The sequence below is a fragment of the Mycetomoellerius zeteki genome, unplaced genomic scaffold, assembly GCF_001594055.1.
Source record: "Mycetomoellerius zeteki isolate Tzet28-1 unplaced genomic scaffold, Tzet1.0 scaffold106, whole genome shotgun sequence".
Lineage (NCBI taxonomy): Eukaryota > Metazoa > Arthropoda > Insecta > Hymenoptera > Formicidae > Mycetomoellerius > Mycetomoellerius zeteki.
In genome coordinates this window covers 3,345,682-3,372,643 of record NW_017255975.1, presented here as the reverse complement: position 1 = coordinate 3,372,643, position 26,962 = coordinate 3,345,682, and the positions used below count along the sequence as shown (strand labels likewise).

Genomic DNA, 26,962 nt, shown 5'->3' with positions numbered 1-26,962 from the left:
GAGGGGCACCAAGGCAATTTAATTCTGTCTCTTGTGAGAATCTCGCGCAATATCATTTTTCTTAACGATGTTATCGAGTCATCTCCTTCGCTTCGTTTTTCCCGTTTCTTTTCGTCAAAAGATAGAAGCGAAGGAGTCAGATGAGAGAAACGGAAAGAGTATTAGCGAATCCAAGAAAGCTTCCATTAAAACACATTGCCTTCAAAATTTTCTTTGATCAAAACATCTACTTACGACTCGTATATTTTTATAACTTCTCTTAACACATGTTATTATATCTACAACTACCAAGACGTTCATGCAATATCGATGCTGGAACAGTGAACGATTCTGCATGCAGGTGAGGGACATTATCGTTACAAGGTAGAACAAAATCTGATGGGATTATCATTTTTATCGACAGCTTGGAAACTACTGGATGAGCACATTGATCAAGTTTGAATGCACGCGAAATAGATAATTATTTTAGAAAAATTCTTTCGGATCGTTAAATCCGTTTCTGCATAATTTTAATTGATTTCCTAATCGAAGTAACCGTAAAAACATTCGCATGCGGAACACAAAGTTACAAGTAAGCCATCAAAAAAAGTATATATAACTGCGTTTCGTTGAAATGCATCTCTTGTCTCTTCGACTATAAGTATGAATCGCGTTCAATTTAACGAGTCGCTAGAGATTTGATGTGTTATTTTCTCACATTCGATATTTCATACACGGGAGATAGAAATTGCATGTTCCGCAGATAACAAAATTACTTCGGTATCTATTTCCTAACGAGTAGATACACATGTAACAGTCATATTAAATTAGAGATGTAATCAAGAAGTTTCTACACCGCTGACTCTATTCCATCGAGAAGAGCGCAACTTTCAACGAGGGAAGCATATAACACATCCCCTTATAACAATCAGCAGAAAAAAACATAACGAATTAGAAATAAACCAATCGAGAGCAAATAACTAAGAGTGAAATGTAAATCGCATAGAACAAACGAAAGAATGTAAATAAAAAAAAAGCTAACAGCATATAGACAGTGAGAATAAGAATTAAAAAATCCACATGCAAACGTTCGAATAAGCTTTTAATGACTTGGCTAAGGAGGCATTTAATTAGTACCTTCAAGACCTGGAGGTAGAGTTTTTGAGATTTTTTGAGAGGTTTTTTTCAGTGAGTGGTTTTGTTTTTTTCAGGTGTTCAGGTGGATACAACAACGGGCGCCACAGAGAACAAACAAAGAAAATAGCATTATATGCCGATTAGTACATGTAGTCACTTGCATTTTTTTTTTTGTTAAATTATGATATAGACAGGGTTGGGTAGTGCTAAGTTAAAAAGATAAAAGTTAAGTTAAAAAGTTAAAAAGTTAATTAATTTTAACTTAACTTAGTTACATTTTAGACTTTTAACTTTTTTATTTAATTTAGTTACATTTTATCAGTAACTATTAACTTTTAATTTGATTTTTTTTTAAGTCAATTCTCAGACACAATGCGAAAGGATAATTTAGTATTTTATATAATCGTTATTTATGAACAAAAATAACCAAATTCTTTAATAAATATGATGTGACAAAGGAAAAATACGAAAAATTATGTAAAATGGTCAAATTTTTTCTTTTTCTTCTTTTTTTTGGTTGTTTGTTCGAACCAAATTTAACTTTTAACTTTTCAATTACTTTTTTTTGTTAACTAAACTTTTAATTCAATTAATTTCATTATGGATTAACTTGTATTTTAATTAAGTTAAATTTTCAAAGCTATTAACTTTAACTTAACTTAGTTAAAAAAAAAGTTAACTTACCCAACCCTGGATATAGATATGGTATAGATGTTTTAAAAGTTAGACACAAGAGAGGCACAAAGACGATTAATTAACGGATGTTAATTAGGACTGAATCATCACGAAGAAATAATTACGTGATACAAAAACATGAAAAATCGAGTTATTCTCTTTTATTGAAGATCAAGTTTTGATTTGCGTTTTAGGAATTTATATCTCCGTGGTGAATTTAAACGATCGAAATTACTGGGCGATAATCGCGTTTTACACGTGGTCAGTCAATTTCATTACTTCGACATTGATATAAACGATGCGTGGTTCGTCACTGTTGTTGCAATTTTTCCGACGAATAACGCAAACATTTTCGCAGTTATAACCCAGTAATCTTTTCGCGCTTTTTACGGACTGCCTGGTCCAATTTTTTCCATGTTACGATACCACATGTAAATATATTTCACGTCGCGAGATTTCAGGATTCTAGGGTTATATGAGATATGCACAACAATATGTTAACATTAAACAGGGAGACAAACATACAGGAAGACAGACATCGGATTAAAGATGATGAAGGATATCTATATTTGGGACTGGAGTGCAATGCTATCTTTTAAAAGGAAAGATAGATCGGTTCTTTTTTAACACTGAATCAAATGTGAAATCCGTTGGAAAATGTAATTAAGGTTCTTAAGTGATCTCAAATTTACAATTTTCAAAATGGGACGCGTTAAATATATTTTCGGGTTAATTAGAAAATTCAATTTTCCATTATTTTGTTCTGATGAAAATTACATTTAACTACTACCGTTTTACTTTCGTAGTATTAAATTAAATCACGTTTTCAGCGACACATTTATCCTCACTAGGCTTTTCTCTGGAGCGCGATCGATAAACTACTTAAGAATTTCATTTAAAGCATCACGCACTAGTTGCACACACGCGAGCTTTTAGCTTACAATGACATCCATGACGTAGACAAGACATTTTTATTATCGTTTCGAGCACGTGCGTCATTATCGTGTACATAATCGAGATGAAACAGATGTACAGAATATCTCTACACTTTATAAACAACTCAGTGTCATTGTTTTATTCCTCCTTTTTTTCCTTTTGTAAATAAAACTCGATTGGCTATTTTTATCGATTTATTGGTTAAAATACGCAATCGCGAAGGATGATTTACTTAAGAGAGTTCGTGACTACTTGTCTTTATTCTGCACGTTGTTTATGTATGGCCAGCGAGATAAATGTTCGCGAATATATCGACGACTTATCCGAATTTCAAATCGTGAGTTTTCTAGTATTTTCGATCGATCGAAGATAAAAGGCACCGCTTGAGTACGAATCGCATCAGCGAATTGCGAATTTAAATTTTGCGGCAGAAATGCTCTTGCCAATTGTGAGCATAATCGTCACTGGTACGATTAAATTTTGTTGAAATAATGAAATCTCTCAGTCATATTATTCACATTTAACGAATCAATGAATTTTATTTTATTCATTTATTCATGGATATTTAGGACATTAATAGGTAGAGTAATTATCAAAGGATTATGAAATATAAAGTGTTTTTTTTTATTTGGGAATTTCAGGGAAAAAGAGGAATTACATTGAAAGGAAATATTTCGTCAGATTTGCTCGTTGGAGCATTGCGGTGGCTTTTAGAAAAATTAGCAATTCGATTCGTCGTAGAAAACGACGGTAACACTGAAACGTAAAACACGCAATTAGGTCACGACGAGATACACGCTTGTTATGAGTCGCATCGGAAGATCTTCCGCTTCATCTTGAAATTTCAACGAAAATGTCATTTCTAATTTCAGTTTTATCCTCTTTGTTTTCGTTCCACGGTAGATCCTCGGATACGTCGCATGATACACAGAGTTAGATTTCGCGACGAAGATATTTTAGAACGTTGTCGTCGTCGTCGTCGTCTCGCGAGATGGAAATAAAGTTAAAGAAGAAGCGATGGCTGTTTTGTAATCGAGAAAACGTAGCTGTTTCCGCTAGATGACAAACTAATTAAGCTTTAGATAACTTTCAGTTATAATTTCCTGCTGCGTTCACTAATATATTCATAAAAGAAGTTGAGAGAGAACCGACAGTCCCCTTTGCAGATTTTTTTTAGAAACGTGGTTATATAAATAAAATTCAAAGTAAAGATACCGCTCATGGTCGTCGAATATGTATTATTGAGCGTATTAGCATAATCGAGTGCACGTGCCATCCGATTGATCGGTATGTCGAATATCGATTTATATTTTACAGCTCGCCTCGACACTTAAATCGGCACATCTCACATGATACGATTTACTGCGTTCACCAGTAATACTTCACCCGAGTTTCTACACGACAATTCCATTTACCTCTACAAAATACCTCTACACTCTAAAAAATATCGGTGCGGATTTAATATCATGCGGTGTCTATACAAGTTTTGAGTGTATTAATATTAACATCAACATGATATGGATTTAACACCATGGATTTTAAATCAATATCATGATGTTGACATAAACATCAGAGGTTATAAATCCACATCATGTGTTAATGTTAACACTAACGCAATGATGAGAATTATATAGACACCGCATAATATTAAATCCACATTGATACATTTTAGAGTGTTATACGCGGTAGCGATAATTAGCTTTCGCTTCTAGCATTTTGCATTGTACCACATCTGAATACGTAAATTTTAGACGGTATAATTCACTATCTTTAAGTGCTTATAATTCAAAAATTGTTATAGCTTCGATATATTTTGGTACTAGAATTTTCATCTTAAAATTATCTCAGGAATCTCCTCTTAGGCATTGTTACGATCTTTACGGGACCTGCATAAACTATAAATATAAAATATTTTGTATATTGTGCAGGAAATAGTTTTTAAAAATGTTCACATATCCGCGTACCACGTCGGAGAACCTTTACGATTATAATTTATATTCTGTCGTTCAATGGGCTTTCATGTATCTCGCGTAGGTATCGCTAACAGCGCACACGTCGGACACATCGCGGTAATTAATTCCAGCTCTGTTTCACTCTGCCGGTGCAAACGCGGAACACAGAATTGCAAAGTGCATCAAAGGGGCCTTGCGTTAAAATTCTAAAATAGCCGCGCGCACCAAGAGATGGCCTCGAGCTAGTTGGGTGAATTAATTAAATTCATCCAGCCGCATAATCGCCATGGAGATTGAAAGAGCTTGAGCTCATGCCGCGCTATCCGGAAGCGGAGATCGCGTTTTTCAGTTACATCTCGACGACGTTATAGATGAAGAGAACGACGACGATGACGACGACATCAATAACGATGGCGACAACAACGAGAGAGATACGTTTTGTCGGATCGAATAATTATTTCCGACAAATATATATGTATGGACACGGTCCAGGCAATGTACATATATGTATGTGTGTACACGGTGTACTTATACATATGTATAATATATATATACGCGGAGACAATGGCGGAATGGTGTTAATGGGCAATCGGCTACCTACCAGCTCGGAAACCAATGGTATCGACTTCCGGCGCGGTCGAATGTCCGGCATGCTGTCGATAGTGCTGTAGAAGGGATTGTCGCCTGGATGTCTGAAACAGAAAAGATTTCGGAAGCTGTATCAGCACGAGTCTGCTTGATTGCGTCCAGCTTTTGCTCGAACATCTTGTGCTAATCTTGAATTTTATGTATTTTTATAATTATTATTAATGTTTATCATTGTGTTATTAGTGTTTATTATGACTGTGTTTTGCAACTATAATTTCTTGACTTGAATACTATCAATACTTAAAAAAATAGCTTCAGAGACACAAATTAAAGATTCTAATGTTTGAACGGTATAAACATAAAAAAAAAAATTAACACGTCGACAAAGCTTTTGCAGGTAGAATTTAAGATCGATTTCGTGTGGATTGAAAACTAAACTTTCGAATCAAACTGCAGGCTTAAGATAGCTACAGTTCTAGTCGAGATCCCTTTAGAATGTTTGAAAATCTACTGGCAACGCGATGGAAATTTCGTACTCGTTAGAAAGTTTTTAGAAAATCCAAGTTTCCGCAAGTATAAATCTGTTCCTCGCCGCATCATAGTAAGAATAAAATTATAATTGGAATTTTTCATCAACGCTTTTTGATTCCTGCACTGTAAAAAATAAAATTAATTTTAACTTAAAGACATTTAGTGGACTTTCTGAGACATGCAAAAATATTAAAATTAAGACAAAAATGTTAATTTTAACATTTTTGCATGTCTTAGAAAGTCCACTAAATGTCTGTAAGTTAAAATTAACATTTTATTTTTTACGGTGTGAGTTATTCATAAGTTTAAAAACATTGCAATAAAACGCAAACTAGAATAAATCATAAAATTATTTAACGATAACATCAACGATAAATTTTCTAATATTAAACTTCATTTTTTACACAAACTTATTAAAATGACACGACCAGTATTCGTTCTATCGAACGGATATAATAACTTACAGAATATAGATAAACATCGCGATATTATAAAGATCTTTAAGGAAATGATACGATAAAATATGGCGAGCATCTGGGTTTTCCCGAGATGTAAGAGCCACTTTCGTGGTTCAATTTTTTTTGTATGTCGAGTAATAATATACCATGAAATATATTTCAATTCATGCGATTCAAAACGGAAATTTATTGGAAATATTGATGTGTATAACCGTGAGTTGAAAGAAATTTTATTACCGATTTCATCTCATCTGATGTAAAAATAATTGAAGGGTCTTGAATCATCTCTTAGAAAAGTCGATATAGATATTTCTCCAGTTTTTTATTGCATATAAAATTTATTTTTTTATCCTTCATGTTAGATTCAATAAAAAATGAAGCATAGGAGAAGAAAGTACATACATTGAGAGCAAACTGTACTGAATTTTAATAAATATTTATTTGAATATTGTCAGTTAAATATTCACTGAATATAAACATATATTTATTTGGTACAAGAACCATTAATTGGATTTAACTATTATTATTTTTTATTCAGCAAATATTTATTTTCCGTAAAACAAATATCATATTAGTACTACAAAACAATTATTTGTTTTAAAATTTTTTAATTTAATACATTTTTCTCTCAACGTATACACATTTATTGTTTTCATATATTTGATATTTTTGTAATGCTGCTATATACGTTGAAATATCTATGACGACCACAATTTTAAAAATGATAAAGAACTAAGAAAGAACATGGGCAATAGGAGTCAAGCGCGAAAGACATTGCGCAAATAATACGACTATAAAGCGTAAAACTTCTTTATTTTACTAAACGCGCTTACATGTTTCGACTCATTTTTGAGTCTTCTTCAGAGACAACATAAACTCACATATATAAAATATAACAAATATTAACTTGTCATGGTGAGCTCTCCCGTATCGAGAATATATGTAAATGCCAGAATTAAAAATGATACTTCAGAAATTTTAGAAATGATATTTTAGAGATGGATGTAAAATCTGGATATAAAATCTCCACGTTTCAAATTGAAATTGATGCGATATGAGTGTAATTATAGGATTAAAGGCTTAATTAGGAAATAATACTCACCCGTTCGCTCGTCCACCGGATTCGCCGCCCGGCCCGCTGCCGTTCTAACAAACAAAAAAACAAGTTTATTAAAAACAAGCTCGGTAACAGTTCAAAAAACGAAATGGAGGGCGCACAATGCCGATCGCGCGAACGCAATGTGTGGCGCAGGGTCCGTTTTCTCTCATTTTCGCATAATTAGTGGATAAGGAAAAAACGCGCGACCACGGAATGGCGCGAGGAAGACAACACGAGCAAGAACAACGATAAAACGAGCGATGATCGATCTTAGAAATTCTCATTTTCTGCGCTGTAAGCGACAAATAACCGTTCGGCTGCCGTTGGATATTACAAAACTGCGAGATGAAGTTCTCGCTTTGATTTCCGTGGCCGCGCGCGCACGCAATGCTCTGCCTTTAAATCGTTCTGTCGCAATAGACCTAAGGAAGAAATTACGAACGGAACAGAATAAGATGGGCGCAGAGGAAATCGCCGGGTGACACGAGGAAACATCGTCAAATAATTGCCTTCCTGCGTCAGCTGGAGGGAAGCTGCCGCAGAGAAGAAAAAAGGGAGAAGGCTATCATTCGCACATGATTTTGAAAGAGCGATTTCTCCGTCGCGGGGAGAACTTCGAATCGACTTCTTCATCTTCTCTCTTTTCTTCCGACCACTTGATTTACATTCAGAACTTCCTTCGCCCGCATCCGACTGCGATTGCTTCGTCTGCATTTCGCACTCACAGCCACATTTTCCTCTTCGCCCGTCTATTGTTCCTCGCATCGCAGTTCTCCCAAACTCTGCTGACTACATCGATGTAAATGTATTCTCTGTTTTCTATCTCTCTTTCTCTTTCTCTCTTTCTCGCAATCCAACTGTGGGAACTACCACTTTCCGTTTAATCCCTTTCTCGTTCGTCGGACAGGTCGAACCTATTCTCGTCTCGCTTGTCGCCGTTAATCAACCTTCGGCCCATCGCCGGCGACCTCGAAGAAGCACCGGCATTTTGTCATCTGTCAGCTGGCTGGATTCATGGCTCGATCGTTCGTAAGTTCCACGGTGGACTCGCGATAAATTCTGTTGGTCCAGGTTTTCGTGCCACCACTAGCCCCGAGGTCCTGACCCCTCTTCCATACTGGTCTTTTTCGAATCAAGCTTCTCTCGGTCGTCTCTATACTTCCCATCATAGTAACAATTTCTCTTAATAAAGATTCGGCTCCGGACGCCGAAATCTCGAGGACTAATGGATACCTCCCGCCGAAGAGAAAGGGATATATACGTGTATTAACTGACATGTTGGATGCTTCGCTTTCTCGAGAATATCTGTCTTTTTTTCTTTCTTTCTCCCTTTTTTTTTACTCTCCTGCGCTTTTCGTGTACTTACTCACGTTCGCTCGGCCGCGCGATGAAATGGAAGTTTCGGAGATAGAGTGTGTAACAGCCCGTATAAATATAATATCACGTATAAATACAATACCTCGTAAATTCTGTCACGATATAGAGATATAATATAAACTTATCGATAGCATAACAAGTGTAATAAGTATTTAGAGTTAGAGCCGCAGGTATTTCGTCCCTTAACGCTGTCTCTTTTTCCCACACTCTCTCTCACGTCTTCCGCACTCAATTTTACTTCATCATTTACTCAAATTACAATTTTTCGTCACTCTCGTACTTCTCGCTCTTTCACTCTCTTTCTCCCACTCTATCGCTCGTCCTCGTTCTCTCTTTCTTTTAAACAGTTCCGCGGAAAGGGGTTCCTTTTTTTTTTTCTGATCGCTTAAAAAGCTTAGATAACATTGGAGCATGGTATTCGTTTCATTTTTACGTTTAATCACGAAATGATGGCCTTTGAGAACGTCTCGTCGGAATGTGTAAATGAAGCATGAAGCTTCTCATTATCGCAGTACGCTTATATATGACCTTGTATTCGTAATAAAACGTAAAACGTAATAAGTCGAATGAGAACGCTTTAATCAACAATAAAGATTGCATCTAATTGAAAAAGAAATAATTCAAAAAAATGGTGTGACACAAGCTTTATACGATAGTACGCTATAAAAATAAAAGAATAATTATGTAACCGTAAAATTTCAAATACAGGTCGCGCAAATAATCTTTATCATCTCACAAAGCGGAACCGGTTTCATCAATGGCTCGAAAATTCATACTACACATTTGTGGTGTAAAGTGACATTTTCTGCCGGCGGAACGATACGCAGATTAATTATTCGTAATATGTATGAATTTCACTGCGCAACAGCTAATTAGAGCTGGTCAACTCGGTGTTTTTCGCCTTATAGCAAAATTAGATTAAGATGCGACATTTCCGATGTTTTCTAGCATAATTTTTATCAACATGCGGGAATTCACGCAGTATCGGAATTAATTTATTCCCGATAAACCGAATGGTCGATAAATAATAAAAGATAAAAATATAAACACTCGGAGACGCGCTCAGAGGCAAGGAAACATACATACAACTCAATAGTAAATATATATCTATACAGAATATAGTATCGCTTCGCGAATATAATTCTGGCAAGCGTTTACACACAATTAACACAACGAAAACCTAACTGCACTGAGAAAAACATTTTTTTGTATGTTGCTATAATTATGATTATTATTGTAGTGTTAGTAATAATAAATGTATAGGTATATAAAAACATATAGTTAGCAATTGAAAATGATTATAATTATAATTAAATTATAATAACTGGAACCATATTTATGGTGATAATAACTTATAATTTAATATTTATAATTATATTTTCAGTTGCTAATTATATGTATATGTTATAGAACTCTACATGTAATTATTATTACTAACATTATCGTAGTAATAATCCTAATTATAGTAGTTACAAATATCAAAAGTTTATCTCTCAGCGCGCGTATTTAAATGCGTCTGTATGTGTTATCTGTATCAGTGTTACTCATTACACTCTAACAAGTTTTTCCATTATCTATTAGGCCTTAACAATGTATTTTGCTTTAATTCGCTTAGACACTAGTCGTCAATTGACGGTGCTATTCGCTAAGTTGAGAAGCCTTAAGAAACCTTTGCTGTACTACATCGATCGACGAGGGGTGAGTGCGAGCGCGCTCGCCCCGCTTGTTAATGATATGACACTTAATGAAACGATATCGGTGATATGCAGGTGCGATTTAAGGTGCCCACTCGTCAAGACTTTGTAACACGCGAAGAGATATCAGAGAATGTAATTACGTTCGAATGATTCTTTCAGTGGACTGCACGACGTCAAGTATCTCGACTACCGGCTGAAAGTCAGATCACACTATTTTACGAACAAACTATTCCTTGGCATCGAATCGGATCGGGGTCGCGGAAAAATTTATGCGAAACTTCGCCGTCATCTTGTCTCGACGAGAAGACATACTCACGATAAAGCTCTCTGCTCTGTGCCCTGTGTTCTGGATTTTACCCGCGGCCAACGTGTATACTTTAAAAAAAAGTATGTATAAAAAAGAAACTTTTCTTTTACCAATTTGTGTAAATTATTCTTACCAATAGGCCGATTAGCTGGAAATGATTGTCAAATACTGTCAGTCCTAATATTGCAATAATTTTTCTTTCGTTTCCACTTATCATCCACTTGTAGCGCCATCAATTAATTAGGAGCTCGTTGCACGAGATACTCTAGGAAAGATTTATATCTAATGCGTGATATGTAATATGTGACATGTGCGATTTATGAGATACGTATATTTGTGAAAATCACTTCGGCATAATACACGTATCGTACGTGATGATTTATGATGATAAAACTTCAGAATTTCGGCGTGCTTTGTAATTATTGAACTCAATGGGAAGAAAATATATCGCGTGAGAAACACGATTAATTTCTTTTGCTTCAACAAGTAAAAGTTTCGGCAATAACTGACGTGGCTTATTTACGAATTCAAGGGTAACGTCACGACGAGCTATTAGCGAACAAAAATATTTATATGCATGTAAAACTTTTATGCAACTTTCAAAGAGAGAAAACATCGCGATTGGAAGTTGATTGTACAGTCGCCATGTATAAAAGTTACAAGTCGTTGAAACAGATTTCCCGCGAGTCCATATTCGGGAAAGGAATAGATCCGATTGTCACATACCTACGTACGGAAGTGCACGCATGATTAATGAGAATGGAAATGGAACGAGATATGGAAAAGCTAATACAAGAAGAAGGTTAGTCCAGGAAACATCCACATACCATTTACGTATGCATGTGATATGTACGTGCTTTTGCATAAAAGCTAATTCCGCACTATGTCCAGGTATTATCATCAATCTGCTGAGTACGCGGATAAATATAAGCGTAAAAAAAATATTGAAAGCTGTAAACTTACAAGAGCTAAAACAATGAAACTTTACGAAGACCGACGAAATTCCGAATTCATTACGATATGTATGAGAACAGCCATGATTTATATATGAATATGTATGCGTTATCATGAATAATTATAATTATGTCGATGTCATTAAAGTGTACAAGGTAATTAATATACAATAATTACGAACACACAACTGATTTTATATAATGGAAAATAGCTTTAATAGAGACTAGATTTCTCTGAAAAAGCTCCGAATTTCAAGAACAATCGATAGCACTCGATCAATCGAATTAATCAATTCCTCCTGTGAGGCGATACATGAGTAAATTCCCGCAAATGTTGCGACGGTTAATCTAAAACTGGCAATGGCCGCAGGTAACCAGAGACATTAGCCTGATGTGTCTATGTAACGTATGTGTGTAACTTTGTGGTAACATGGACACCGTGTACATGTAGGTATAATGCATATGCGATTTCTGCGAATGATATGTCGAGCTGTATGTGTGACGATAGTAGCATGGTGTGCGCCTAACTGTACTAGCGGCCAAGTTGTAGACCTGGGCTGCGTGGCAACCTAATCCCACGTTCGCCTAATCATCCCACAGCTCACCGCGATTTATCTTAAACTTCCGCTTCCGCACGTGGATACGTATACGTATAATACCCGATTCGCCCGTCGTAAATTATCGTTATAGTCCGTATCCGTTGCGTCGCAAGCACCTTTATTGTTGCATCAATAATCTTAATTACGGGATATGTATCTGGGATACCCTACCGCCTGTGTAACCAGGGCGGCGCTGTCTGAACACACATAAGAACACAGAGATATATTTCACGTGAGAGGGGAAAAAAGAAACCAGAAAACCCACCTTATATGTAAATCTTGGGTCGTAAAATCTTTTTACGCGTTCAACAATTTGTTCGCGCCTATTACATCAAGTCGACGTAATCGTTGCACAACGTTTGAAAGACACTGGTTCCTGTGTCTGCGTGACACGACACACTTTACGGCTCCCTTTCGCGTCGTGCGTTTAATGTTCCGTGTAATTTTGACGCGATTTTGCTGTGGATTCAAGATAATTATTTACGAATGGTTGCCCGCAATGAATTGCAAGATGAGTGAGGATACGATTAGTCGTCAGACGTAATTCTAGTCATTCTCCTTAAGCCACATGCTATCATTGTTGGGAGATGAGCTAGAAGTAATCTATGTGACTGGCAAATTAATTCGAGAGAGTTCCGGGGGTGAATTGAGTCTTAGCCTGTTTATATATATTTTATTTTTCTAATATTCTGTGGATAAAATAAATTTTTTGTATTGCTGATCAAGTGGAAGTGAATTTTTACAGGTGCTTTTGTTACTAGCTGCATCCACAAGTTTATGTGCAGTTTCAAATCCGATCTTCTCTAATGTGTCGTAAAATCCCCTGTACTTTATAGTTTCGAATCCTTTCGATGTGCACTTTGAATAATGTGACTCTTCCGCGATATATCAGGGCTGGAGTTCTCCATTCGGCGCGACTAATGGATTAACTAAGTTGAATGCACTGAAGGCGTAACGCGCATGCAACTTCCAGGATGGAGTAACTTCCAATTATGGAGATGCTGAATGCGTGACAGTTACTCGTGATCTTATTACACTTCCTCAGTAATGAGGGAATACATTGAATAAATCTTGGCAAGACCAAGACATGTCAACAAGGATACTTGTTAACGTCATTCAATTGCACATACGCAATTTGTATCTTTTTATATCCCCTGTCTTTCTATGAATACACGAAAGAACGCGTCCCTTCTGTTTTTGTTTATATGTGTCATCTTTCTTCGCGCTATCCTTTTTACGAGATATGTTTCGCAAAATTACCGTCCTTACGGGCCACGAATTTATTTTCTTAAAGCACCCAGGTGTGACCCTCTCGACATATGTCATGCCATTTCGTTTGACATACTATCACGTATTTATTACAACAAAATAAATTTTCCTCTCACGTAAAAAAGACCGTTAGATTCATCAAATGTGAAGCCTCTTTTCAAAACTTTGTATGACATTGAAACATCTTTTATGAAATAACTGTTAATGGATCTTAATTGCATCCTAACGAACTTCGTTATGTTTTAATAGCTACAAGTAAACTTTTGCATCATTAAATATAAAATAAATCTATCAGAGTGTAAGTATCAAATTGCTCTTTTACTTCGTAGCCGGAGAACTTTGAGAAAACGATATACGTCATACTTACTTGACAGTTTTTAAAAGAATTATCTTAAAATTGAACGTCACGCGAGCGCGCAAGCGAGACATTGGATCCATGTAATCGATCATTCTATTACCTCAGCTGGTTCCTCTGTAGCAGATCGTACTAGGTCGAGCTGTCGATATATCGAAAAAAAAATGGCAAGTTTGCACCTGGCAGGATTGCTAGACAGATCAATTAAAATTAATCCATGCTGCCAATTGCATAGCGCAAAAATACGGAAAAATATGAGGAATTTGCTGATGGAAAAACGAATCAAAAATTATCTAAACAAATTTATAAATAAAACAGACAAGAATTGAATAACGTTTCGTGTATTTACGTTTATTTTAATTTTGTCGCAAAAAATATTTTTTAGAAACGAGAATTTTTGTCGAGATTTAATCAAAGTTCCATTATGTTGTAGTCTGACGTCTGACGACTAATTTCCATACAAAATTAGAAATTACTTTTTTTAACGTCGCTTCTGACGACAGTCTCGTTAAAAAAAAAACGAAACGAATCTTTTTAGAATGTGAGCTTGTGAGATGCTGTGAGCTACGTTTAGTTTTCCATCTGTATTTCCCATTGTCTCGATTATCACACGAAAGCTTATACGCTACGTTTTATCGCTTGCCCCGCTGAAAAAACACGACTAAACATTTTGTTATAGTATTAATTGACACAAATCTACCGCGTAGGCTAGTAATATATATATGTATGTATATACCTTCATGTATATTTATATGCGTAAATTAGGCGTGTATGTATGTGAGACATGTAATAGTGAAGAATGTATCGAAGAGAATTATGATGATATCTTTGGTATATGAGACGTGAGTGTTTGAGAGAGCCAAGAAAAAGTCGGCCGCACCATGTTCGAGCAATAACTCGACGAGAAGACGATTACGAGCGTGTATTAGACACTTATAGTGGTACCACGACAGTTTACATATACAATTATTAATGACCATTACTAGGCGTCTAGTATATACTTATCTCGACGCGGACGCGGTAGTATTCGCTCCTTTCGCATTACGCTCATATAAAAGTGAGAAACGGTAGAGAATTGGTCTTGTCGTATATTGGCCTCGTATCGCTGCCAATCTCTCCGGGAAAAACTCGCGACACGACTGACGAGAACTCGACGTCAGTATTCGATCAATCGATCGGCCCTTTCGTCTACAACCTAGACAGACAGATAATACGCGACGCGGTAATTGATTTATGCGCGAACACGAATCCATGGACCGACTGCGTTGCGTCAGTCGAGTCGTTCATTTATCTCGAAGACGATTCACGGAACGTCGAGGAGCCAGCCGCTCGATTTTCCTTTCTCGAAGACTCGCTCCGTTCGGCGCAGCTTGTCCAATTAAAATCCTTTGCATCGACAGATCATTCAATTAAAAAAGTATTTCACTCTCGCTCCTTAGAGGCTCCCTTTTCTTCCATCTTTTTTTTCTCGTTATTCTCAACGTGATTTTACGTCGAGCTAGTCTCGAGTCGGACCGTCGCAATTTGCGGAAATCCAAATTAGACGTTAGTAAAATGGGAATTCTATTGAAATGATTATTGGCGCAAAAATACGTGGCAATTTTAACAAGTGACTTACGACGGACGCTTAAAAAATAAGAAACGGAAATTTGCAAAATTCTATAATGGAGAGAGAAATATCATTTATTTCAAAATCTAATATTTAATTAAATAATTAAGAGCTCGTGGTGAGTTAAACTTACAAAGAAGAATTAATCTAAGAAATGAATATAGAATACAGCAAGAGAAGAATACAGTACAAACAGCTTACTCAGCCGGCGCTGGTTATGTTATAAAGATTAACGTTATTTTGTGATGACCCGTACAAGCGCAACACCCGCAGAACATCTTCCTAATATGCGTGTATAGTAACCATTAATTAGCAGTCTGACGTCCTTCCTGGTCGTTAATAGAAACTAGGATGATTAAGGAAGCTACATAATTAAGGCGCATTGTGCGAAACAACGGCTTGTCCGTGCGATATATTTGCAGGTAGCGCTATGCAAACAAGCGAGATTATGTTGTTCGATATTCTTTCGTTACATAAATTTGTCGAATAGTAAGCCACTTAAACTTTCCTTGAAATCTCTTGGTAAGTAAATCCGCGGTAACGAAGTTGTGGGAAAAGAGCGCATCATTTTATATAAGGACGCACCACTTTATGTAAAACTCGACTTTATATAAACCCTACCATTTCCTTAACACGTTGTAATTAACAAACGACACTTTTCCTTCTACTGGTAAATGGTGGAATTTGTGTTTGGTTTTACTGCCTCGTTAAAAATGTTCATCCAATGACGACGAAATAATCGGACCATGAATTATAAATAAACGTGAAAAAAAATTATAATTTCTTTATGGAAAGAAAATGGTATGAAGGGAGAGAATGTGTGTGTTTGTTTGTTTGTTACGCAGCGAGTTAATTACAATTGGTCTCCAATATGCAAAGGAAGTAATTGCAATTATCAAATATAAATATGAAATTCGTTTCTGAAGGTTTCTTACCTTTTTTAAGAAATGCTGTAAATGAGTTGAAGAAATTTTTTAATAATTTTATATTTACGTTGTTATATGTATATTGTTGTTATATGTATATTGTCAGAGCACTTATTAAAATGAGCGAAAGTGAAATTTTTTTACTATTGCAGAGCTTGCTTTTATTCTTATCATAATCAGCGTGCAAGGCTCAACGACATGTAATTTCGAAAGAGTTGCCGGTTTCTTATCACTTATACATCCATGACGGATTATCTCAGAGGTATTCCTCTGTTCCTAATACGCCTTTCTCATTTCCTCATCTTCTCTTAGGACAGCACTTCCAAAATCTTATTATTCTGCAATATATTATTGACTCTTTCACCGGCGACGCCGGTTTCGGTACCTTCTTCGATGCTATTCACTTTAAGAAATAATGTGCAAAATTTGTGATTTCCCTAAAGGTAAAACTTTATTATAAAGTATTCTAAAATAATCCTTAGTAGTTTATTAAAAGTTTTTAGCATTATGTGAATTTTACGAGCGCCGCTCTGGCGAAACTTTGATAGTGCTGGCGGTATTCATCTTTACATTCGCTCTCGTAAAAATTTTGTGTTTTTATTCATCTCTTGATATTCTTTTCTTGATAATTCCTTCCTCTTACTCTTATCTGATAAATGTGTCAGTATCGAAACCAGCGTCTCTACACATTCTTCGAACAGGTACTACCCCAGTCACCTAATTCTAACACAACACATCGAGAATTACGCAGGATAATATTCCCTAGCTTAAGTACAGTACTATACGGCTGTAAGTCTTTAGATACGGAAGCATATGTATCGGACGTGGGTGTATGTGTGTAATGTATATGTCTTTCGCACGCGTACCCACGTAGTTCATTCATTCGATCATTACGAATCGTTCTTTATGCGAGTCGAACAGCTGTCGGTGCGTACGCAATGCGATCGATCGTACGGAGTAGTATGCACGTCTGTTAACAATAACAAGAAAAAATGCTTATTTCTGCAAGCTATCAATCGATTTGTAATAATACTCCATGTCGTTTGTATCCACCTTCGATCTAATAATAACATAAAACATAAATTCAAGTATTTACTGAAAAAAATTTCTGGTTGAAAATGGACGAATCAGAATTTTCTGGTTAAATTTATTGGAATTCTAGTTGAGATAATCAGAATTCTGGTTAATACAATATTTCCGGTAAAATCTACTAGAATTCTTATTTTACCAGAATAATTATTTTGATATATTAATATCAACCAGAATTTTAGTTATCTCAACTAAAATTCTAATAGATTTAACCAGAAAATTCTGATTCGTCCATTTTCCACTAGAATTACTATTTAATCCAACCAGACCATTTTTCTCAGTGTTCCCTTGTTCGAAATTTAATAAAAACTAAATGTAGATTTTATTAAAATAACACGCTGTTTTAATGTTTAAATCATTAATAACTTACTGCGACTTGACATGCAAGAAGATAAATTTCGAACCTAAGTCAACGTTAAGTCAACAAAAGCGTACGATGTACACAAACGGCACGTCACCATCACGATATAGTTCTATTATTCTACCACGGTATAATGTATAATAATTATTACTCTCTACGCGACGTACAACAACGATCATTAGTCTTGTCGTTTTCCATCTTATCGTAGCTGCACCGCGACGTATTGACGACAGTTAGAAAAATTTTGCGCATGCACCGTATATACACGGCGAACTTTCTCCGGCGTGACACGCGCGTTTTCGCGTCACGTTTTTCACGAATGTATATATCTGCTGCAGTCGGCACGAAGATCATCGGAGGGACTCGTCGAATTTATTTATTTTTTTTTTTTTTAAGGAGATGCTCCTGTCTCGGAAGAAAATCCACGGGAGAAAATTCCCGTCGTTGGCTCGCTTCGCGATGGAACGTGTAGAAAATGTAAGAAGTACAAGTTGCGGAAATATTGTCGGCGTAATACTGTCTCTCACACGACGGCGCGAGTTACGAGAGGTACGCGAGGTATCGATTTTTACTGCATTCACGCGCGATTGAATGGGATGTATCGTCCCGCGGAATATATCGTTGCACTAAACATGTGCGTACCCTGGCTGACATTAATATCGGGGGCAACGATAAGCGTCATCGATTTTGGAAGTCCCTGTATTATACGACGGATACTCAAAACGTTTGTTAACCGGTTATCGTTATCGATCGCAATTGATAGCCCATCTACTTAACTTGATTCAAAAACGCGACGTTAAGTAAAAGGTGCCTCGAGCAATCGTTCTTACTGATCGGAAACGTTGCAAAATTGACTCTACATACTTCGACTTCGCGTAGGTTATAAGAGAATATGTGTGAGTGTAACAGTGATGGATGTGGATGCAATATTCTATGATGTCAGGAACTAAGAATTCGGTATTCGTAGTTTCATATTATATTCAAGATCGTGTCTCGTGCGCGATCTTAATGTTATATGGATTTATAGTTGCGATATAAAATTCACACACAATTATCTTACGTGACTCTACACAGGATTTTAAGATCGCACTTCGGATAATCCTGAGTATAAGATTCAACTATGAATATCGCAAAGGAATGATCTTTCGTATATACCGCGTGTTTATTGTCCACGCGTCGGGAATCGTGCGAAATGTTTATTTACCAGCTATCGGTCGTCGTTGGATTTCTCGCGCGTTTCTCTCACTCGTCTTCGAATAATTTCATCGCGTAAATAACCGCGCCTCTAAAAGCCCGTTGTCTTTCTCGCGAACTCTTACAGCGTTACTTCTCTTAAACATGTATCATGTATTTTGCCGCAGCTCTTTAAGATCACGGAAATGTCGGACCATTCGCCGTCGCAATTTCCACTCGGGGTCGTTTTACGTCTATTTTCTTCTCTCTCTCTTTCTTTGCACAATGAACGACTCGCGTGCAGTGCACTCGAGCGTTTCCGGTATATGTGTCTTTATAGGCGTTTACGGGAGCGATGGATTTCGATGTTTTACGAAATGCAATTTTCCACAGTGTCTGCGCGACGTACATTCTTATCGCTATAATGTGACTTATCGTTATGCCCTCTGCGATTCTCAGGTAACGTTCGACGCGAACTATGATGCTTGTACTTCGTACAATGTTTGACAATGAGATGTGCGAGTGAAAATAAAGGACGATAAGGAAAATGTATGTCGGATGTGAATATCGAAAATAACAGGTGAGATAAGAATAATTTGTCGACGCGAAATATTTTTGTGAACAATTGTATCGCATTTTTTCGCAGGCATATTTTCACAACACTTGTCCGCGTCGCTCAGACACAGCAGTAGATTCTAATGATAATAGTTTACTAGCTTAAAGCGTATCTACGAATAAAGCACCATCTAATTACGTCTAAAATGCTTATTAAATGAGCTTCCCGGTGGCCATGCGTCACCCGCATGGGCTTTCGAGATCAATCATCATCGATCACAATAAATCGATCGCTAACGACGTGGCGTTTTCTCGCCTCTTAGAAATATTGCTTGATCAAGCGTTAGTGGTGTTACACTTAAATTGACTAGTACCGTTTGTAACATGTATCTCACACAACCATCTCAGAGGCTCTTGGTCTCTTAACAACCTTAGTGAAAGAGAGCGAGTAAAATTGTCGTCGCTCTCTTTGACGGCAAAGCTTGACTTCCTTTTGGTGTCGCTCGCAACATTGACTAGGTATTACGTGTCACTTGGTGGCACGATCTTAACTTTAACGCCAAATATTGTTAAATTCGCAGTATCTCACCCATTTTACAGTCAGTCGATGTACCCGCGTACTCGATGTTCGAGATGTATAAATGAGCTGCATCATGAATTCGAAGCACACGGGGGGAATCAATCGTTCGTCGAGAATTTTACGTCAGTTGCTAAAATGGCAAAAGTGCTAAAGCACTGACGATAAAACGCCTCTTTTCCGACGTGTGCAAGTATCGTCGTTGAGATAAATTTAATTCGAACTTGATAATAATTGGATATCAATATCGGGATGTTGCGTCCAATAAAAAAATGTTAAAATATTATTGCCGATCGCAAAAAAGACGCGAAACGTGGTAAAAGCGATTCATAATTTCACCCAACCTCCGAATCTCGAGTACGCTTTACAGAAGTTTTCGTGTCCTCACTTGATCATGATACTCACTGCCGTGGGTCCCTGAGAGATAGCGTTTTCCTTAGAGGCATCTTCGACCTCCTTGAGCTTCTCCTCGGCCTTACGTTCCTTCAAGGCCTTGAGCAGCTTCCACTTGGACCCAGGCGGGCCAGGACTCACCTGGCCCTCCTTCAATGTCGTGTCCGAGCTTCCGCAGGACGAGGAGTCGATCTTGATCTTCGGTAGACTCAAGGTCGCCGTTGTAGCTGTCTCGGCGCTACCGGCTCCATCGCGCTCGAGGCCTTCAAGGACAGTGCTTTCAGAATCCCAAGCTCCCGGGATGCTGACCGACACTTCGCTAGGTGGTACACTTACGCTACCTTCGCGGGATAAAGAATCCGAGCCCTGTGGCATCTTCTCGCTGTGACGTAGCGTCGAACCGTTGGAGCTTCGTCGTGACTGCTGCTCTTCGAGATCCTTCGGCAGCTCTTCTTCCTCTTCCTCGTCCATTGACTGTCCGGGACTGTCCGGACCGGATGTCTCACCAGAAGAACCTTCTTCCGTGGATGGTGGAGGCTTCTCCTTCTTAGCTTCTAACTCGTGCGCCCATGTATGGTAATCGGTCACCCTGGCGAATACAGCTTCCACACTTTCTGCAGATTTTCGTTTAGGAATAGGCTTTTCGTCGCGATATCTGCTATCGTTTTCTTCGAAGCGATGCTCTTTGATGACCGTACCGTTCATTCTGCCTCGCAATTCTTCCCTACCTTCTTTTCTTTGATCCTTTGGTTTCGTGATGGCTTTGAGCTTAAGCTCCTTCAATACAAACGACATCTTTTCTTTTACCGTTTCGTCCGGCTGGTAAACTTCTTCTTCAGGTTCCTCGATCAATGCTTCGGTCATCTCCATTTCGGATTGTCTTTCCAATTCTTCGAGTTTTCTTAATTCGTAACAGTACCATTCGTCTTCGGAATCAATAGAATCTTCTGTGCTTTGTCGTCTTGAAGACACTCTCGATGTGCTCCTGTATGAATGAGTGCTGCGATTATCCTCATCAGGTTCACCCGGTCGCGAACCAGTCCAAGGAATCTCTAGAGATTGCTGATGGCGAGGTAGAAATCGAGTTCCCCCTGTAGTATTGTAACCCCTTATGGACGCCGACGGACTGCCCTCCGACGGCGGAGCTTCTTCTGATAGACTGGTGACCAATTCCGGTAATTTTGCGCTACCAGACTTCTCGCTCTTCTCGCTTTTTTCTGATACATCCTCCGGATATTCAAAACTTGTTTCCAAAGTTTGCGTTGGACCCTCTTCGGATGGTCTCTTTTCGTTATTCTCGTCAATGACCAATTGTTCATCGGACACTGTCGAGGATTGTCGTTGGCGATATTTGCCGAGTGCTCGTGACACAGCGAATTCCATGCTCGAGCCACCAATCAAGGTAACCGGAGGTAATTTTGGTGCCTTCTCATTGGGAGCCTCATCCGAACTGCCTGTTGACCTCTTAATATCGCCAACGGTTTGAAAAATCGACGATCCACCGGATCCCGAGCCGGTACTCTTACCAGAAGCTTCTTCTTCGAGCATAGCCGTCTGGTCGCCATTCGTTTCATATTCGTTAATCTCGATTTTTCTTTGATTTTCTTTCTCTTTGGCCCACGTGTCTTGAAGAGCCTGTTGATGCAATTGCTCTTGGTGTTGTTGAATCTGCTGTTGGAGTGCTTGCTGCTGTTGTTGAAGCGCCTGTTGCTGCTGGAGTTGTTGCAGCTGTGCCTGTTGTTGCTGCTGTTGCATATATTCCTTTTGCTGCGCTTGAATCTGTGCTTGCTGTTGCTGCTGTTGTGCTATCATCTGCGGCGGCATCGGAGGCGGCTGCTTTCTTTTCGTGCTCGCGGTTTTTACTTTAGCAAAAAAAGGCGGTTCTTGAACGATATCAGATATGACACTGTCCTCATCTTCCGAGAGACCGCTTTGCCGACCACTGCTCCATTCTGTCTCAGACTGTTCCGGATCGGATAAAGATTGCGACTGATGACTGCGACGCTTGGCCTTCTGGAGAATGCCGGAGACCGTGGAAACCAGTGTATGTTTTTTCTTTTTTCTGGTCGTCTGAGCTCTGCCTCGACCTCTGCCTGTCATTTCAGCAGGTAATCTTTGCTGCTGAGCTTCTTGCACGTCTAGATCTTCTCTTCTGACACCACCTGGTAATGATTGACTTCTGTGACGTTTAGTGAGGTGCAAATCTGGTAGCCAATTGCTCATAGAGCTCATTGCGTTCTTCAGCGAAGAACCTCTTCTAATTTTCTTCGATAGTTTACTATTATCGACCTCATGATCTTTCAGATTCGAAGCGATACTGATGTATCCGGATTGCGAAACTATTACACTCGAGGCGTCATAATACTCGCTTTGCTGCGTCTGTTGTTGCTCCATGGATATTCTTCCACTCTCGTGATCTTGAATGTACTGATGTTCCCTTTGCCATTGTCTTTGATAACCATCCGCGAGTTGTGCGCTCTCAGCACTACTCAGTCGTTGACTGTATGGTTGATACTGTTGCTGGTAAGCTTGCGGATAATTCTGATTCGCGTAAATGTGATGCTGTTGATATGCCGAATGCGCTTGATAGGCCGGCGGCTGGGGATACCTTCGGTCCGTGTACGGACTTTGAGCGTAGCTCCCATCGGAAGTTAAAGACCTGATGCTGGAAGATGTTGAATCGTGAGGTATCTGTTCCTCCATAGAGTTCAGCCATGATGAACTCTCGTTTGTCTCTGTACGCGGCAGATTAGTCGCGCTAGTCGGATAGTACGAGAGAGCATCCGTGATGTTGCCGGTGGGGAACATCGTACGATACATCGCCGCTTTGTACCCTTCATGGTTTGTCATACCATCCGTAAAAGAGCTTCCACGTATTGGCTTTTTCCCATGAGCCATTATAGCGCCCGTCGTTTCCGTATACTGAAGAGTGCCGTAACTGTCTTGATAGTTGGTATATTGATGATCCATCGATTCGGAAGAAGAGTAATAAGCCGAGGTAGTAGTTTTGGGACCGTAACTTCCAGCACCGCTTGTATAGACACTCGTAATAGCTTGCTGTCGATTACTACCGGCCACGGAGTAAATAGCTGGTTGTTCCGATCTGTAAATATAATCCGCATTCGTACTGGAGGACGTCGCGTAAGTATGTTGTAAGCTCTGCTGACGACTGCGTTTTTTGGGACTCTGACAAGTAGTAGTTACACCCGGAGCTGGCGGTGGCACAAAAGTATAATCTTCTTTAGCCGGCGACTTGCTGGCGGTCGTATATGCGGACAAGTGATTCATTGTCGTTGTATAAGGATGACTGGACGTTGTCGTCATGGTACTCGCAAAGGCGTCTCTACCCTCGGGAGTGTCATAAAGAGGTTCCTGCGTGATAGTGGTGGTAGTGGTCGTTTCTGGAAGCGGCGGTATCGGACTGGATGTTCTGGCGGGCTGTGTACTGGGTATAAGATTACTCGTACGGGTGTGATCTACCGAATAAGAAGTCAGCATTTTAGCGATGGAGCTCTTCGGCGAACATGGCGATTTGTCTAAGCTGCTCCAGCCGCTCATAGAGGACAGACCGGAATCGGACTTAGCTGTGACTATGTTAACGGCACTGCTAGATTTAACGGCATGTTTCGGCGAGACTCGCGGTGATTTGGGCGACTGACGGGGACTGAGACGACCCTGTTCCATAGAGACCAGCTTTTCTGCGTTTCGCAGGAAACTCGGGCTCTGAGACCTCTTCGTTTCTGATTCTCTTTGTTCTGTGCCGGGCATAAGAAAGGTTTCGGTGGTGTCTCGCGGCGCTGGCGGAGGCGGTGAGCTAGGCGACGGACTGGGTGGTGTACGACTTTCCTGGAATTCAAGATTGAGCCGAGCTGCGCTGCCAAAGTAACCGTCCTGTCTGGTGCGGAGACCCTGGACACTGTGAACACTGTGTACGCTGCCGGCCGACAAAGTGGGCGACGATACTTTCTCGGTGGTCGTGCTGTAAATGTTGGGCGAGGCGCAGGTGACGGCGGTCGCGAAGCTCTCTGCCATCAGATCTGTCAGTTCCTTGTTCTCTGCGTATCCCTTCGCAAAGCTACCAACATCGATCGGCAACTGAATCACGGGCTCCGGACTCTTTTCTAGTATGGCCGATGTATATCCTAATCTAGGCGGGGTATAAGTAGTCGAAATGGAGTCTAAATTACTCCTGGACGTAGAGGTCAGTCTTGGCGATATAGATCTCGTTGTAAAGTCGCCATCGGTGGCCAATCCACTGTCAGTGCTGACTCTAGAGATCGATCTACCTGTGGAACTGGGACTTTTGGAGAAAGTCCAGCTGTCCACGTCAGTTTCCGCGTAAATCTTTCTCAGCTGTTCGTCTATGCTGCTTGCTTCCTCAGCAAGTTTGGCTTCGGCTTCGGACGCGTACTGGTTCCGTTTTGGCGAATCTATCAATCTCGATTGCAGTTCTATTAGATTTTGCGAATCCTTTTGCAACTTACTAGTTAGCCTATCTATCTCGTGCAATTTTTCTAATGCCACTTGATCGAGAGAGCTGAGTCTTGAAAGTTGAGCGAGATCTTGCTCACTGACGCACGGTGTGTTTCCTCTGTAGCTCTTATAATCGGCCGCGCTGAATACCTCACCCTCGTCTTCATCCGCCTCGTCTTCCTTTTTCATTATGGAAGTTTGCACTTCTTCCTTGGTCGGTTGGCTAGACAGCTCTTCCAGTTCTTTTTCCTTTGATATAGCTTTGTCGAATATGCTGGGCTCGATCTCCTTCTTACCGTTTATGTCCTCATCTTCAGCCTCTTCCCAGATCATACCCAGCTGCGACGTCGGTCTCGATGTATCGCCACAAATTAGATCTTCTCTGTAGGCGTTATTCAAGCTTCTATAGAATGCCTCGTCGGGAATGTTGCCCTCTTCCTCGAGGGTCTCCAAAGTGTCCAAATTCCTAACATTCCTATGCATGTCAGTGACCACAGCCGCGGCCGTTGTACTATCCTGCGTGAGTCCGTGCATCCTCGCCAGCTCCTGTTGAGCCAGTTTCTCCCGTATTACGGTGGTTTCCTCAATGCCTATCGCAGCACCCAGGCTCTTCGCTATCGCGTCTAGCTCGCCTACCGAGTCTTCTTGGTTGTCCAAAGTCTCCTCGACGATATTCACGTTGTCATGAGTACCACCACTAGTATAAAACTCGATCAGCTGGCTGATAACTGTCTGCTGCTCATATAACAGACCCTCTAACTTTTCTAATCTTTCCCACATTTTGATGTACTCCTGACTGAGAAGATCCAGCGCCCGCCAAGCATATTTCAACTCAGTTTCGAGAATGTTCAGTCTCGTACCTAGTCTCTCCATGTAATCGCCTATTATGTAATCAATATTACCGTCACCGGGCGCAGCGTAGCTCGGCAGGACTGGCGAATGAGTCCTCGGACTAGTCGGCGTTGGACCGCCCAACTTCGTCGAATCCATATTTCAGCCTTATCTGATCGCACTACGCGTCACACAAGTACTTTTATCGTAATTCTCTTAATTTTTCTTGTTTATTATGCGCCTATGTTTCTATTTGACGATCCCTGAGGCGATTCATCTTCGAGGCTCGCTTCCAAATCAAGTCACATCCCCCCTTGTGGACCAAGAAGGAACATGAATTGCAGCTTGGCGAACCTCACGGAGGCCATTGGTGTAGTCGAGTTTTTGGTCGTTGCGTCGTGTTTTATGATGATCTCCATATTGACTCGTTTCGAATTTTCACATTTCACACACAGTCTAACTATGTTCTACAATTTCTTAATCACTTTTATGTCTACATGTATCAAGTGTGTTTCTTCGCGTTCCGTTCTACAGGCTACACTGCGTACACAAAGTTTGGAAGTCGTTGAGATGCAATCTTGATTGAACGTTCAAGATCGCGCGACACTCTGCAAATGGCACTCTGTAACCAATCTCGTACGTTCATGCCGCCGTTGTTATCTGCAAAATATCAAAAACCAACCCGTGCGGCTTGGTATAAGGAATACCGAATACCAAGTCAACATCGAATTCTAAATCAACAGCTTCCATGGTGTTTACATTATTTCGATACATATCATCATGACATAAAGTCAAGATGTAAAGTCAAGATAGAGTTAGAAATATGACAAGGCATTTGCTTCACATCCACGAAGAAAAAAAGTTTTTAAATGTTTTGTATAGTCTAAATTCGTATTAAAATTAATCATCATAAATTGACTATAAGTGTGTGCCACATTATCAAGATTTCTGTTTAATTGTGCCTCGTTGGCCTCGATCTAAACTTAATAGCGATGAGAACCGCAACGAAATAGATCGAAATCCTGTCAAGTATATGTGGTCACTTGAATATTACATCGCGTGC

At 39.3% G+C, this 26,962-nt stretch overlaps 1 protein-coding gene across 7 annotated transcripts in view; it reads right to left on the bottom strand.

The window, feature by feature from the left end:
- Positions 1-26,058, bottom strand: part of unc-13 — a 57,886-nt gene extending 31,828 nt beyond the window's left edge. For 4 of the 7 annotated variants that reach the window (XM_018449639.1, XM_018449664.1, XM_018449673.1 and 1 more), the window contains exons 1-4: positions 20,608-26,058; positions 7,359-7,402; positions 5,281-5,371; positions 1,117-1,125 (exon numbers count right to left, since the gene is read on the bottom strand). In XM_018449639.1, coding sequence (XP_018305141.1) covers positions 1,117-1,125; positions 5,281-5,371; positions 7,359-7,402; positions 20,608-26,058 — 5,595 coding nt within the window. The remainder of the gene's footprint in view (positions 1-1,116; positions 1,126-5,280; positions 5,372-7,358; positions 7,403-20,607) is intronic. The other 3 variants (XM_018449656.1, XM_018449681.1, XM_018449690.1) reach the window with 1 other exon arrangement.
- Positions 26,059-26,962: the final 904 nt, after the last annotated feature.